The sequence below is a fragment of the Myxocyprinus asiaticus genome, chromosome 11, assembly GCF_019703515.2.
Source record: "Myxocyprinus asiaticus isolate MX2 ecotype Aquarium Trade chromosome 11, UBuf_Myxa_2, whole genome shotgun sequence".
Lineage (NCBI taxonomy): Eukaryota > Metazoa > Chordata > Actinopteri > Cypriniformes > Catostomidae > Myxocyprinus > Myxocyprinus asiaticus.
The window spans coordinates 41,667,856-41,680,703 of record NC_059354.1 but is presented as its reverse complement, the minus strand read 5'-3'; the positions used below and the strand labels follow the sequence as shown (position 1 = coordinate 41,680,703).

Genomic DNA, 12,848 nt, shown 5'->3' with positions numbered 1-12,848 from the left:
TGTTTTGTGATCATGAAATAAAGAATAGTGGTTGACCGTTTTGAGTTTTTTATTTCCCATTGCTGATACAGATGTCAAACAGAGTTGCTGATGGACAATATTAGGGCTGGGCTATATGACGATATACAGCATATTGTGGTGACGATATAAAGTGTCAATCATTAGAGATTTTGCTATATTGTCTGTATCACAATATGTAAATATCCATTTGCGGGGCGTGATCCATTTGAATTTTTTTTACCTTAAAGCACTATGGAGGAAGTCAAATATTTCAAACGGCTAGAGACAGTCTAACCACCACTGACAAAGAAATAACTACAACACTGTGTTATGTGCCAAAATAAAGGGTTTTAATCTAAACATCATTACACTTATTGAAATTCTGTTCGAATTATGTTAGATATTAGGAAAGAAACTGGCCATGTTTGCCTTCAGAAAATAATATATTCTCTATAGAGATTATATAGACTTTAAAATTAAGAGCCAATAAGTTTTGCTTACGTATTTTTATCTTTGTTGCAAGATGTTGAGTTTCTTGAGGAAAGTTTATAATAATAATAAAAATATTGGTCAACAACATATCAGACTGAAATGTGACATAATGTGAAATTTTTATTTTTATTATTATTATATTTTTTACTTTGATTATGTTTGTCAAGATCCAAATAAAGAGAACATTTTAAAAGAGGAAGTCGTTTTTATATATAAAGTATAATGAATTCACTGACTGGATTATCCAAAAATAGACGTTACAACATGGTTATTCAATATATAAATTAATTTGAATTGATTTTCCAGTAAAAATTACTATATCGTGATATATGCCTTTTATGTATAAAATTATTCATATGGTGATATAAGATTTTGTTCTCCCACTCCTAGCCAATATAATGCAAAAATATACAATGCAATTTATTTAATGATAGCAAATCAGTTGAAAATTTTAAAACTGTGATTTCCAGGTCTGGAGAAGTCATGAAAATTTCAATTTTGAATGTAACATTTTCTAGTTATATTTCAATTAGAAATTGCTCTTTGTGAGTGATATATTTCTATAAAATAATAAATAAATAAAAATTGTCATCCAGCAATCACAAATGACTGGAAAAGTCAAAAGGTGTGGGAATCTTGTCATATGCATTTTACAGACTGCAAAATGGTCCTCCACTCTTAGAGAGCATGAGTTTTTGCATTAAGTCTGATATTTGACCACAAGGTGGCCTTACACATCAACAAAAACTACAGTGCTATTTCTCTCAAGGGTGTCTAGCATTATACCCACACAGTCATTCACCTTTTAACCATTCACACGCATGATATCAGTTCTGCTAACATTAATTAGAACTTGCGATAATATTTATTAGTGTATTTTTTCCCTACTAACTTTGTGCTATCCTAGCTTTTAAAATCGTACATTTTAAAATGTTAAATTTTTGACATTACAATACTTTCTCCTATCCCAGCTTAATATGTAGAGCCTATTATATGCATTGAAGCAATTGTAGGCTGATTGCCTAGAAAATCAACCTGTGGCTCTGTTTGTTTGAGGATCCTGACCAGCCTGACACAGCAACAGTGGCTAAAGTGGGCACTTCACCTTTAAATCTTGATATTATTCAGTAAAGACAGTAAAGGACATTCCTTCTTGCCATGGCGTCTTTACCTCAGAAAAAGAGGTAAAATGATCGCTAAAAAGTAGGTATTGAATATGAGATTTATTTGATTGTTTTTAAAGCTAAAGTGTGTAATTTGTACGCAACTAGCGCAACCAAATGGAATTGTAAAAATAAACATTGTTTTCAAACAGCTCACTCCCCCGTCTGCTGTTGATCGAACAAACAGATAGTCCCCTCCTGCCCCAAGCTCACGCCATTGGTTGAGTCAAGGTTGCGGTGTCAGCCAATTGAGCCGCTGAGACAAACGGAGCAATATTATTTTAGAGCCACAGAGAGTGTTAACCGTTTCCAAGGAAATCAACCTTCGAATTTTCTTTCTTACAGTTGTCTTTACATGTTAAGCTGGGATAAAAAAAAAGTATTTTAACATCGAAAAAGGTACACACTTCACACATGTTGGCCTGTAGGACAATTCATATTCAAAGAGAAAAGGTGGCTTTGGACTCTGTCCCCAATATAAAATGAAGAATATTATTTATCCATTAACCTGCGCATGCTCCGATGACAGCCTGGACATTTCCAGGATTTAGACATGTTTGTCTCGAATCCTGAACTGTCATCATTAAAAGCTCTAGCCGTGTTTGTTTTCTTATAACGAGGAAGAGAAAGTGTACATTTCAACTGCATCTAATCCAAAATTAGCAATGCAACAGCAAGATGAAGCACTAAGCCTTCAAATCTCCCACTGCCACATGATCCTAATGTAACAAGCAAAGTGGTATAAGTTTTCAGACTTTATTTTATAACAGTCAGCCCTCGTTATAGTTAACATTATCTGGCCTTGGCTGGTGAGACCTCGCGTACCTTTCATTAAATTCATATCATTCAGGTTGTTGATCATCAGGGGAGGCCATCCACTCATTTCATGCCATCAGCACTTCCAGGCATATCTCGTATCACAAACTTTGCACTTCGTACTGCATTGAGTTTCATGACTTCTCCAAAAGCTGTTTACTGGTCTGATCTCTTTACAGTCACCAAATTGTATATTTCATAGCAGAGGTGTGTGCTGTGGGCTGCATGCTTTCAGAAATCAACACCTTGGATATATATAGTTTCTTGTGAAAGTGCCAATGGCAGGAAAATCCACGGGTGTGAAAATATATGTGTAACAGCCCTCCTCACATTGAAATGACATTTGTACAAGTTGCATGATTGCTTGGCACTGCCAGTGACCTGGGAGCCACAAATTGAAAGTTTCATAATGATGAGTAATATTTCTTTCTTTTGAGGAAAAGTAGTTTGGAAGTCTTTTTAACATGGCTCTGTGTGCTCTAAAAGGGATAGTTCACCCAACAATTCCGTGCAGTTAGTGTTCCCTTCGCAGTTGTTTTTGTAATATCCAAACATTCCCAAAGGATAATTGTTTATTGTGAAGACTTGATTGGTGGCAAATAGTTGTTTGCGAGCATACAGTCCCACAGGTGGTCTTATTTTAGGATGACCAAAAAATAACTTGACCCGTTTTACCGTGTTGTTACAGGCTGTTGTCTGGCAGAAGGCCAGGGTGTCGGATCACCGAGCTGCCCTCATGGCCGTGCTCGGAGCGGCCTCCGTAGCCAACATGCTCCCCGTCCAGCATCGCCAGGAGCAACCAGAGGTCAGTGAAGCACTGAGAAAACATGGGCATATTTATCATTTCCAGCATGAGCAGTAGTGTTCCACAGATGCACCAGCTTTGTAGATTTTAGATAGGAAACTTGTTTTCCCCCATAAAAGAAACTTAAAGGAATGTGTTTGCACTCATTTGCATTCATAAAAAGGTTAAAGTAATTTGCTTTTTTACCCCAAAATTAAAATTCTGTCATTATTTACTCATGTTGCCCCAAATCGTATAACTAACTTTTTTCTTTGTAACACAAAAGTAGGAATTTCAAAGAACGTACTGGTTGCACTTTTTCATGCAATTACAATGAATGGAGACTGGAGCTTTCAAGCTTCAAAAATAAGAGAAAGCACCTTGAAAGTATCAATAAAGTGGCCCATTTAACTCATGCCCTAATAATTTGTTTATGATTTTCGGGAACGATTACAGTTTAAATTCAACTCAGTACATTTAAATGTGCAGTTATAATCGACCTACAGTGTTTTTTTGGCGTAATTGATTTACAGTCTTCAATGTGTTATTGAACATTTTAAGGAATTAAGGTGGGTAATACGGTTCCTCTATCTTTTTGTAGCATGTCAAAAAAGGCCAACTGAGGTCCAATTAACGTATATACATGCTGGACGAAGCTGAGCTACAATCGCATTACCTTAGTCTGTTAGTCCGACTTTGCATAAATTGGACTGATACGATTTCAGACGGACTAAAGCATTTACAATACATTTTAAAATGGCAGGGGCAGTGGTGGCTCAGCGGTTAAGGCTCTGGGTTACTGATCAGAAGGTCGGGGGTTCAAGCCCCAGCACCGCCAAGATGCCACTGTTGGGCCCTTGAGCAAGGCCCTTGACCCTATCTGCTCCAGGGGCGCCGCATCATGGCTGACCCTGCACTCTGACCCCAGCCTAGCTGGGATATGTGAAAAAGAAGAATTTCACTGTATATGTGCAAATGTATAATGTGTGATAAATAAAGAAAATTATTATTAATTATTAAATTATTAAAAAGTTTAGTCCGACTAAAATCCGACTGCATTTTTAAAGTGCATGTACACGTACTGACCCAATTTTTTAAGTCTTTTTTCACCAGTAGCTATTGGATGGCTTCAGAAGACTTAGAATATAGCACACAAGTTGTAATGATACTTTTACAGTGATTTTGCATCCTTTTATAAGCTTGAAAGCTTCAGTCCCGATTCACTGTAATGGCATGGAAAAGAGGAATCAGTACATTCCTCAAACTTTCTCCTTTTGTGTTCCACAGAAGAATGTATTACAGGTTTAGAGTGACATGAGGGTGAGTAAATGACACAATTTTGTTTTTTGGGTGAACTATCCCTTTAAGCATCTCTGCACCTTTGTCAGGTTGCTAAACCCAAAGACTTGTCTAACAACTTCATTCCGAGCGGCTTTCCTCTCCCTGGAGAGCTGTTTCTGTTTTTCCTGGTCATGCATTCCGCAGCAATAACCTTTTGCATGAATGACTCACCATTCTACCCAGGTTATATCTCATGTAAAAAAACATTAACTTTCAGGATAGGATTAAAATTTGTACAGTTTGTACTGTAATATTTGTTCTTTATACATCAGGTTCCCGTGGTCATGCAAAACCTGGAAACATCAGGGAAGTTTAAATTGGCCTGGCCTAGCAAAGCCATGCAAATTAATAAAATCTTAAAAGGCATGGAGATTTGGGTAATGAATATACATTTTTCTAGTTGTACTCTAAATTTTTTTATTGCTAAGGCATTTCTCTTATATAGATTAAAACTTCTGATATTAAGCCATAATGATGTCACTTATGTTCTCTTCAATGTTTTGGTCTAAATGATTCATTATAACATTTGAATCAAAATTATTTTAAAAATCATTATCCAAAAAATCAGGAACGACTGGAATAACATTTGAACATCTGGTCAGCCTGGGAACCTTGTAAACATTTTGAGAGCTAAAGAGTGTTTTTTTTGTAAACATTATGTAGGTTGTAGAATTACATGACACACCATACTCAAAAGGTACATGCACCTTTGAAATGATCATTTGCCATGTGCTGTTGCATGTGCCATTTCACTCACAGTGGTCAGTGAAGGATCACGTTACAATTTTCAGCATTGGCCAAATGCTGCAAACTTTGCGACAAATGCAGCAATGAATTAAAGGTGCCTGCATGGACTGCAGTGCACTCGGTGAAAGGGCCTCCGAGGGACATAATCTGCCTGTGTTGGCCAGAGACCACAATCACACTCCTCTGACACCAATATAATACACTGCTTCAAACATGTGCTCAAGCAATAAGATATGTGACATATACATTTACTATTCTGCATTGGTAAAAGCTGAAGGGCCTGCAGAGCTGGGCTTCAGCCCAGGATGGTGACATTTCTCTCTCACATTTACAAAGACACACATAAGTGATTTAAAGGGATAGTTCACCTAAAACTATAATTTACTCACCGTCATGTTTTTCCAAATCAGCATTACTTTAATTTCTTCTGTGGAACACTTTCTGCAGAAGAAAGTAACATTCTGCCAAGCATGTCCTTTTGTGTTCATAGTCATACAGTTTTGGAACAACATAAGGGTGAGTAAATGATGATAGAATAGCCTTTTTGGTGAACTATCCCTTTAATGTTTGCTGAGGCATTTGTAATGGAGCATCTGGGCTGCATATGTTTTGCCTTGTTTACAGCAGGTGTAACATGCTTACTGCCTGATTTGCTTCTCTATGCTAATACTGCTTTACAAATCTTGAATCTCATAATTTATCATTCCTACTGTGCAGTACAGTTTCTCAACTCCATCGTATGTTTCTTAATATTTAGGGTAAAATATTAAACTCACAATTTTTGAATCATATGAGTAGGTTTTATCACAATATCACAATTAAGCGCAACTAGGAGTGAATGTTTAATAATTTCTTAAACATTCTTCTTTAGTTTTAGCGGATGTGCAATGCACTAACTTCTAAAATGAAAAACTGGTATTTTTGTTTTAAATATTCCAGGTGTTTAATTTTTGTTTTGTGTTATCAAAATGTTTCAAAACATGTTTTCTTGCAAACAATGTTTTAATTGGTCATTTGTAATACGTTTTTTCCTATGTCCTTCAATATCCTTCTAACAAAAGCCAGTTCCTCAATGACATAATCCTCCCGGAAGGTCATTTTTGGTGGGAAAACAACAGCACAAACATCATTAAGTATTAGCAACACTAGGGCCTGGGTAGCTCAGCAAGTGTTGACGCTGACTACCACCCCTGGAGTCGTGAGTTCAAATCCAGGGTGTGCTGAGTGACTCCGGCCAGGTCTTTTAAGCAACCAAATTGGCTCGGTTGCTAGGGAGGGTAGAGTTACATGGGGTAACCTCCTCGTGGTCGCGATTAGTGGTTCTCGCTCTCAATGGAGGGCGTGTTACGTTGTGTGTGGATCACAGAGAATAGCATGAGCCTCCACGTGCTGTGAGTCTCCGCGGGGTCATGCACAACGAGCCACGTGATAAGATGCGCGGATTGACGGTCTCAGAAGCGGAGGCAACTGAGACTTGTCCTCCGCCACTCGGATTGAGGTGAGTAACCGCACCACCACGAGGACCTAGTAAGTAGTGGGAATTGCCATGCCAAATTCAGGAGAAAAGGGGATAAAAAAAAAAGTATTAGCAACACTGAAAAAATGACATAGGTTTAAAAAACAATAACATTTCAAAATAAATTGCATCTACTCAGAAATGTAAATATTTCTACATTTTTTTTTTTTTGCTTTACTTCATTTTCATTAATGTACACAACACAAAATATCAATTATAAGGTGAATTTAGATTGATACATAAAGTAAATGAATAATTGTGAGCTCCTTTGGCTAAAGAAATGACAAGATTAAGATTTTAAGTACTAATAACTAAAGCGCTCAAGTACAGAACTGAGGTTGTGGGGAATACAAATAAGCCCTTGCGCTTGAATAATTTAAGCATGCATGTTTGATCAAAAATAACTTAAGTGAGCATTTAATTAGTTGTTATCAGTTAAAATTCATAGAGATTTTAGCTCTTTTTAGTATTAATGATGTTGTTTTACTGTAAATAGCTATTTCGTGTAAGCACAATTAGGGTGATTAGTGTTACCTTTGGTGAAGTTGGATTCTGTTCAATCCATGTCGTTTTTCCTTGTTCATGTGAATGTGCATTGCTGAAAGCTCTTCTTTGGGGAATCAAGTTTAATGACTGACCACAGTCGTTAGTTTCTTTAGAGTCCATTAAATAATGCAGAAACAATTATATGTATATAAACAATGTGCTATTAGTTGTTAAATCTTATTCGTGTGACTTACATTTTTAATAAACTCTGTGGACCCACCGACCCGCTCTGCGGACCCGCCGTCTGTGGGGATGCGCTATATGGCAAGCCATTTTATCACTTAAAACACTGAAGTCCCTGGATGCATAAGTTAGTCATATGTGATATCATTTGAAGGCTTAAAATCTGAAATTTTAGAGAACCCCATCACTTTTGCATTTAGTTACATAAAATAAGGCATGAAAACATTTGTGTCACAAATTGGCCCCACCTAGAGGTAACGTTGTAGAAATTTTAAAATGAATATAAAAGTCCTTCACATAGCACTTAAATAGGCAAGTCATACAAGTCAAATGAAAGCTCTCATTCTCAGGAAGGTGACTGTAGAATATTATTTTGTTGCCATAATGCCACAGTTTGAATTATTTTCAAAAATATCACAAAGTGAAGCTTTATTCCGGGAAGGCATAAAATGGAAACGTCACTTTTCTGTGCTGACCACTGATCTGTAAGCCCCAAACAGCCTCAAACTTTATATAAAATCTTACCTTGGGTTGTTAGCTTTAAACTGAGTTAATTACTTGTTATTTGTGAGTTTGCTTGGGTGAATAATCCAATTTTGTGTCAATTTTTTTTTTTAACAAAATGTGAAGTTCGGTAGAAAAAGTATGAGAAACAAATCATCAGCAAAATAGGTTCTCAAATACTGAAGATTAAATGTTACATCCACATCATTGTAGTGCTGGGTAGTATGACCTAAAATCTGTATCATGGTATTTTTTAAGATTCTGGCACTTTCACAGTATATCATGGTGTTTTTTGTTTTTATTATTATTATTATTATTATTTTTGCATGATTGGGCCTTTATATAGGTTTATAGTGGCTTATTTTACTGTCAGGGGTACATAGAATATAAAAACATTGTAATATCATATACTGAAGGCTTTGATTACTATAGGGTTTGTAGTAAGACATACGGTAAGACATACCTCGAATCCAGTGTTTTAATCATTGCTCTGAACCGGTCTTTCTCGACTGTCTGTAGCAGGACGATGTCCTTGCATAGGTGGATTGTTATTGCGTTTGTAATGTCGTTCCACCGCTTGCTTTTCCTGTCATATACAGTGCCTCGAACAAATGCCTCTTCAAGCGAAGTCTGACCCTTTGGCTTCACTGTTTCACTGGCGCTGCTGGTTGACGGCCTTGAATTCGCCAACCGTAATCGCATGCATTCTTGGTATTCCAGCATGTTTTCTGCTGAGGTGATGGAGTAAGTTGCTAGTGTTACCACCACCAGCAACAACAGTGGCTCGACAAACTTTGCAATATATAGTCTGTTGGTCTATGTCGGATTTTTTAAAACTTCCAAACAGCAGACACAGCTCCTTTTTTGAGCACAAGTTCTTCTGGTGCATCTCCAGTCTCTTTTTCTTCATCCTCCATCTCTCTTTTCTGTTTTTTAATGTACTGTAGCGATGGAGCGTCTCCAAGCTGTTAACAGACTGTTATGCTTCCTGGCTAGCTAGCAGTACCCAGCATGCCGTTTGGCAGTATAATTTTGTAAATGTACAATTATTAGTGTTACAAATTGTTTATGTTTCACAAATTGTTGTGTGCCATGATATTTGCCCTGTTAAAGAGAGTTAGTTGAGGGTTATTAATTGTTGTGTTATAAAGTTATAACCATTAGTAAGAAGGGTATGCAGTTAATAGGGGTCCCCTCTCAATACGCTCTATATAGCTCTCTTCGTGGCGAACAATGTCATACACTTTGTTGGCCATTGAATAAATATAGCAATTGTTTCAGCTATGCGTATGGCAGTATTTGAAAAATACATATCATTCGGGAAATTAAAACCAGTATAACGGATAAACCGGTATACCGCCCAGCACTACATCATTGTAAAGCTGTGATTCTCTGTTTTCCAGTGACGCATAGATTGGGCTTCTAGACAACACAGAAGTCAAGATATTCAACAAAACATTGTGGAAGCTCGTAGCAGTTCAGAAATGTGTGTTGTCTATGGGTGAGCGCTAAAATGTATGAAATGAGCACCACCTACATTTCAGATCAGTATAACATTATGGAAGGTGATAGAGGAAACAAAAATTTTTTAGTACTTTTTTTAGTTGCCATCCAGTGGAATAAAATGACTTTTTGCTCAAAAATAGAGGACACAGAACTGAAATGGCATGCTTTTAAACTTTATTAGAATTAGACTGTTTTTAAACTGTAAAATTATAAACTTTATAATTGTTTATCATAAAATTGTAAACATATACATTGTTATTTATTAATTATTGCAGTCATTTCTTAAAATTTAGGGGGTTATCTGTAAAATGAGAAATTGTTTTATGAAATTAGTCCACTGTAAGTATGAACAGAGAGTTTTTAAATTTTTGTGTGAAAATTTTCAGGCAGCAGCCCAAAAATCCTGCAGAGCATAAGAGGTTAGGTAAATAAATAGTAAATAATTTTTTTTTTTCATTTGACAAATTCTCTGATGTTTTGTGGTATTACTTTGTTTACTTGGTTTAATCAAAATTTAAAAAGATGGTTAAAATATATAAAAATAACTTAAGGTTGATGTTCTCATTTAACATTTAATTTAACTCTCAATACCTCTCAAAAAGCTAACTTTATGACTTTATTTACATCAGGTTAAGCATCCTGTTAATTTGATTGCCATTGTGTAAATAATAAAGTTACAAATTAATATTGTTAAGTGTATGAGCTTAAGCAGAACATATAAGTCTGGAATACCCATTAGAAATACTGCTTTAAATTACAACACAAGCATATTCATCTTTTTAAATTTACAGAAAGGATCCAACCCACTTTCTTTTTTCTGGTCTTTTTGTGTGCTTTAGAAAGCTACCTTCAAATGCAGCAATTGACCTTCTCCACTTTCGTCAGCAATAACACACACACTTATCTCCCCTTCTTTCAGCAAATGCTCTCCTATCACAGAATCTGCCTCTTGTTCTATAATTACCTCCCCCGTTATCAGGAACTGTATAGGTCATACAGTACATGCATGACATGGTGATTCTAATTCAGGCATTTGGCCTGATCTCATCACTGCCCTGTTGGAGAGGATGCTATTGTTGGTGCACACATGGTGTCCTACTTTGATATGTGAAGCTGATGGAGAATGCACAACGCTAGCATTGTCTAAATTTGCTGGCTCATTTAAGAGTGATTTATTCATGTTAAGTGTCCTCTTACAAAATACTCTTTAAGTAGAGACGTGCGGTTTGTATAGAGTCCCTTCTTGCATTTTGCATTTGTGTAGGAATAATTCTCTGTAGGCACGCTTCAGAATTTGGCTCTGTCAGATCTTGGCAGCTCGCTCCTCTCCTGCTGAACGTATAGCAGAACACATTGCATATACAGCGACACTCAAGGATGGATTTGGCTGAGTCTTGCCAATGTTCTGTAAAGCCATGTGTCAGATGAGAATGCATCTTTGCTCACCATGCCATTATTAGTTATTAGTCATCTTAGCATTCTAGGAATCAGTGAGTTTTACCAGGAGTTAATTTATGGCCTTGAGAGGAGGGTCTGTTGGAGTAATCAGTCATTAGCTGCACACTTATCATCAGGTTAATAATGATGCCAAGACCATTGCAAACCCTTCACCCCACCCCCCGATGTCATGCAGACCTGACAGATTTTGCCATTTGACTTACACAGTCCCCTGGCTCTTTCTACATTATGAGAATGGGGACAGTAGATATGATTTGTTAAGCTTAACATCTGCCTTCATTTAGAACGTCACTTCTTAAAATAAATGAAAATTATCATTATAAGGGAAGCACCTCTTATTCCTATTGCTCATCATACCTTTTCTAAACTCCTAGCCTGAGTATTAAAGTTTGGCATGCAAATTGTCCTACACCTGCACCATGAGAATTAGACTGTAAGTACCAGTGGTGGCCCGTGCATTTTAAGTCTAGGCCTTCAGTGCGATTCATGCCATTAAGAAAACACTGTTTCACAATGAATAAGGCACCCTATGCCTATGGACATCATACATTACGTTGCAGTCAACTAATAATACCAATTAAACATTTTTAAAACACGTACACACACAAAAGTCAAAACCAAGGAGGCTTATAATACCAGGAAAACGCTATCTAATAATATTTGCAATTTAAATGTTGCTTGCAATAAATTTTTTTTCATGAGGGTAGGCGGTTACTTTTCATAACTTGAACCGACACTGCATGCTAAAGCAGCCTAATTTACAATTAGAAATCTCCTAATGTTGCTATAACAATGCAAAAAGCACTTACCAATTTGCTTGGAAGTGAAAATCAGCCCTCCTTTCCTGTTTACATCTCGGGTTTTTAAATCCATAAGGATCTCTTTCTCAATGGCGATGGTGGCAGTGATGACAGCGACTCTCGCTAGATCTCGCGCTCTTTGCTTTCAAATTACGTACATCACTTAAAACGTGATTGCATAAATTAAGGCCAACTAGAAGGCCTTGACTAGGCCATATCCTAAACACAACCTTTCAAGAACAAATAAATCAATCTGATTGGCCAATTAATCTGACAGTCTGACTTTAGATGCCTATTCGCTGCACTGTTGAGGGATTCTGTAGAAATTCTGAAGGCCTAACGGGGTGGAGATCAGACTCACGTGCTGCTTCGACATGTGATTTGTGAAACAGCCGTCACACTTCGCTTGTAAGCATCAAGGAATACATTCTGACTGGATAAACTTTTCGTTTTTTGCTATTCGTTTGTAGATGAATTAGGAGTGGAAAGTGATTAAAAATACATGAGCAAAAAGCTGAATGAAAAATAAAGTATGAAAAAATATTTATTTAGAAGGCTTTGCTGGCCCTGAGAATTCGCCACATAGTAAGTACATGAAAGGCCATTAGTATTATCCAACAATTATTTATGCAAAAAACACACAGTGAAATCAACACTAAAGTAAAATGACTAAAATGTAAAAATATAGTTATTACATACACTGGCAGCCAAAAGTTTGGAATAATGTACAGATTTTGCTCTTATGGAAAGAAATTGGTACTTTTGTTCACCAAAGTGGCATTCAGCTGATCACAATGTATAGTCAGGACATTAATAACGTGAAAAATTACTATTACAGTATGAAAACAACTTCGTAAACTACTTCAAATTGTTCTCATCAAAAAATCCTCCACGTGCAGCAATGACAGCTTTGCAGATCCTTGGCATTCTAGCTGACAGTTTGTCCAAATACTCAGGTGACATTTCACCCCACGCTTCCTGTAACACTTGTC

The 12,848-nt window shown here is 36.7% G+C and overlaps 1 protein-coding gene across 5 annotated transcripts in view; it reads left to right on the top strand.

Annotated features, from left to right (window-relative positions):
• The window catches only part of pms1 (PMS1 homolog 1, mismatch repair system component), a 42,315-nt gene that overhangs the window by 7,672 nt on the left and 21,795 nt on the right, over positions 1-12,848 (top strand). For all 5 annotated transcript variants that reach the window (XM_051711065.1, XM_051711064.1, XM_051711063.1 and 2 more), the window contains one exon: positions 3,160-3,276. In XM_051711065.1, coding sequence (XP_051567025.1) covers positions 3,160-3,276 — 117 coding nt within the window. The remainder of the gene's footprint in view (positions 1-3,159; positions 3,277-12,848) is intronic.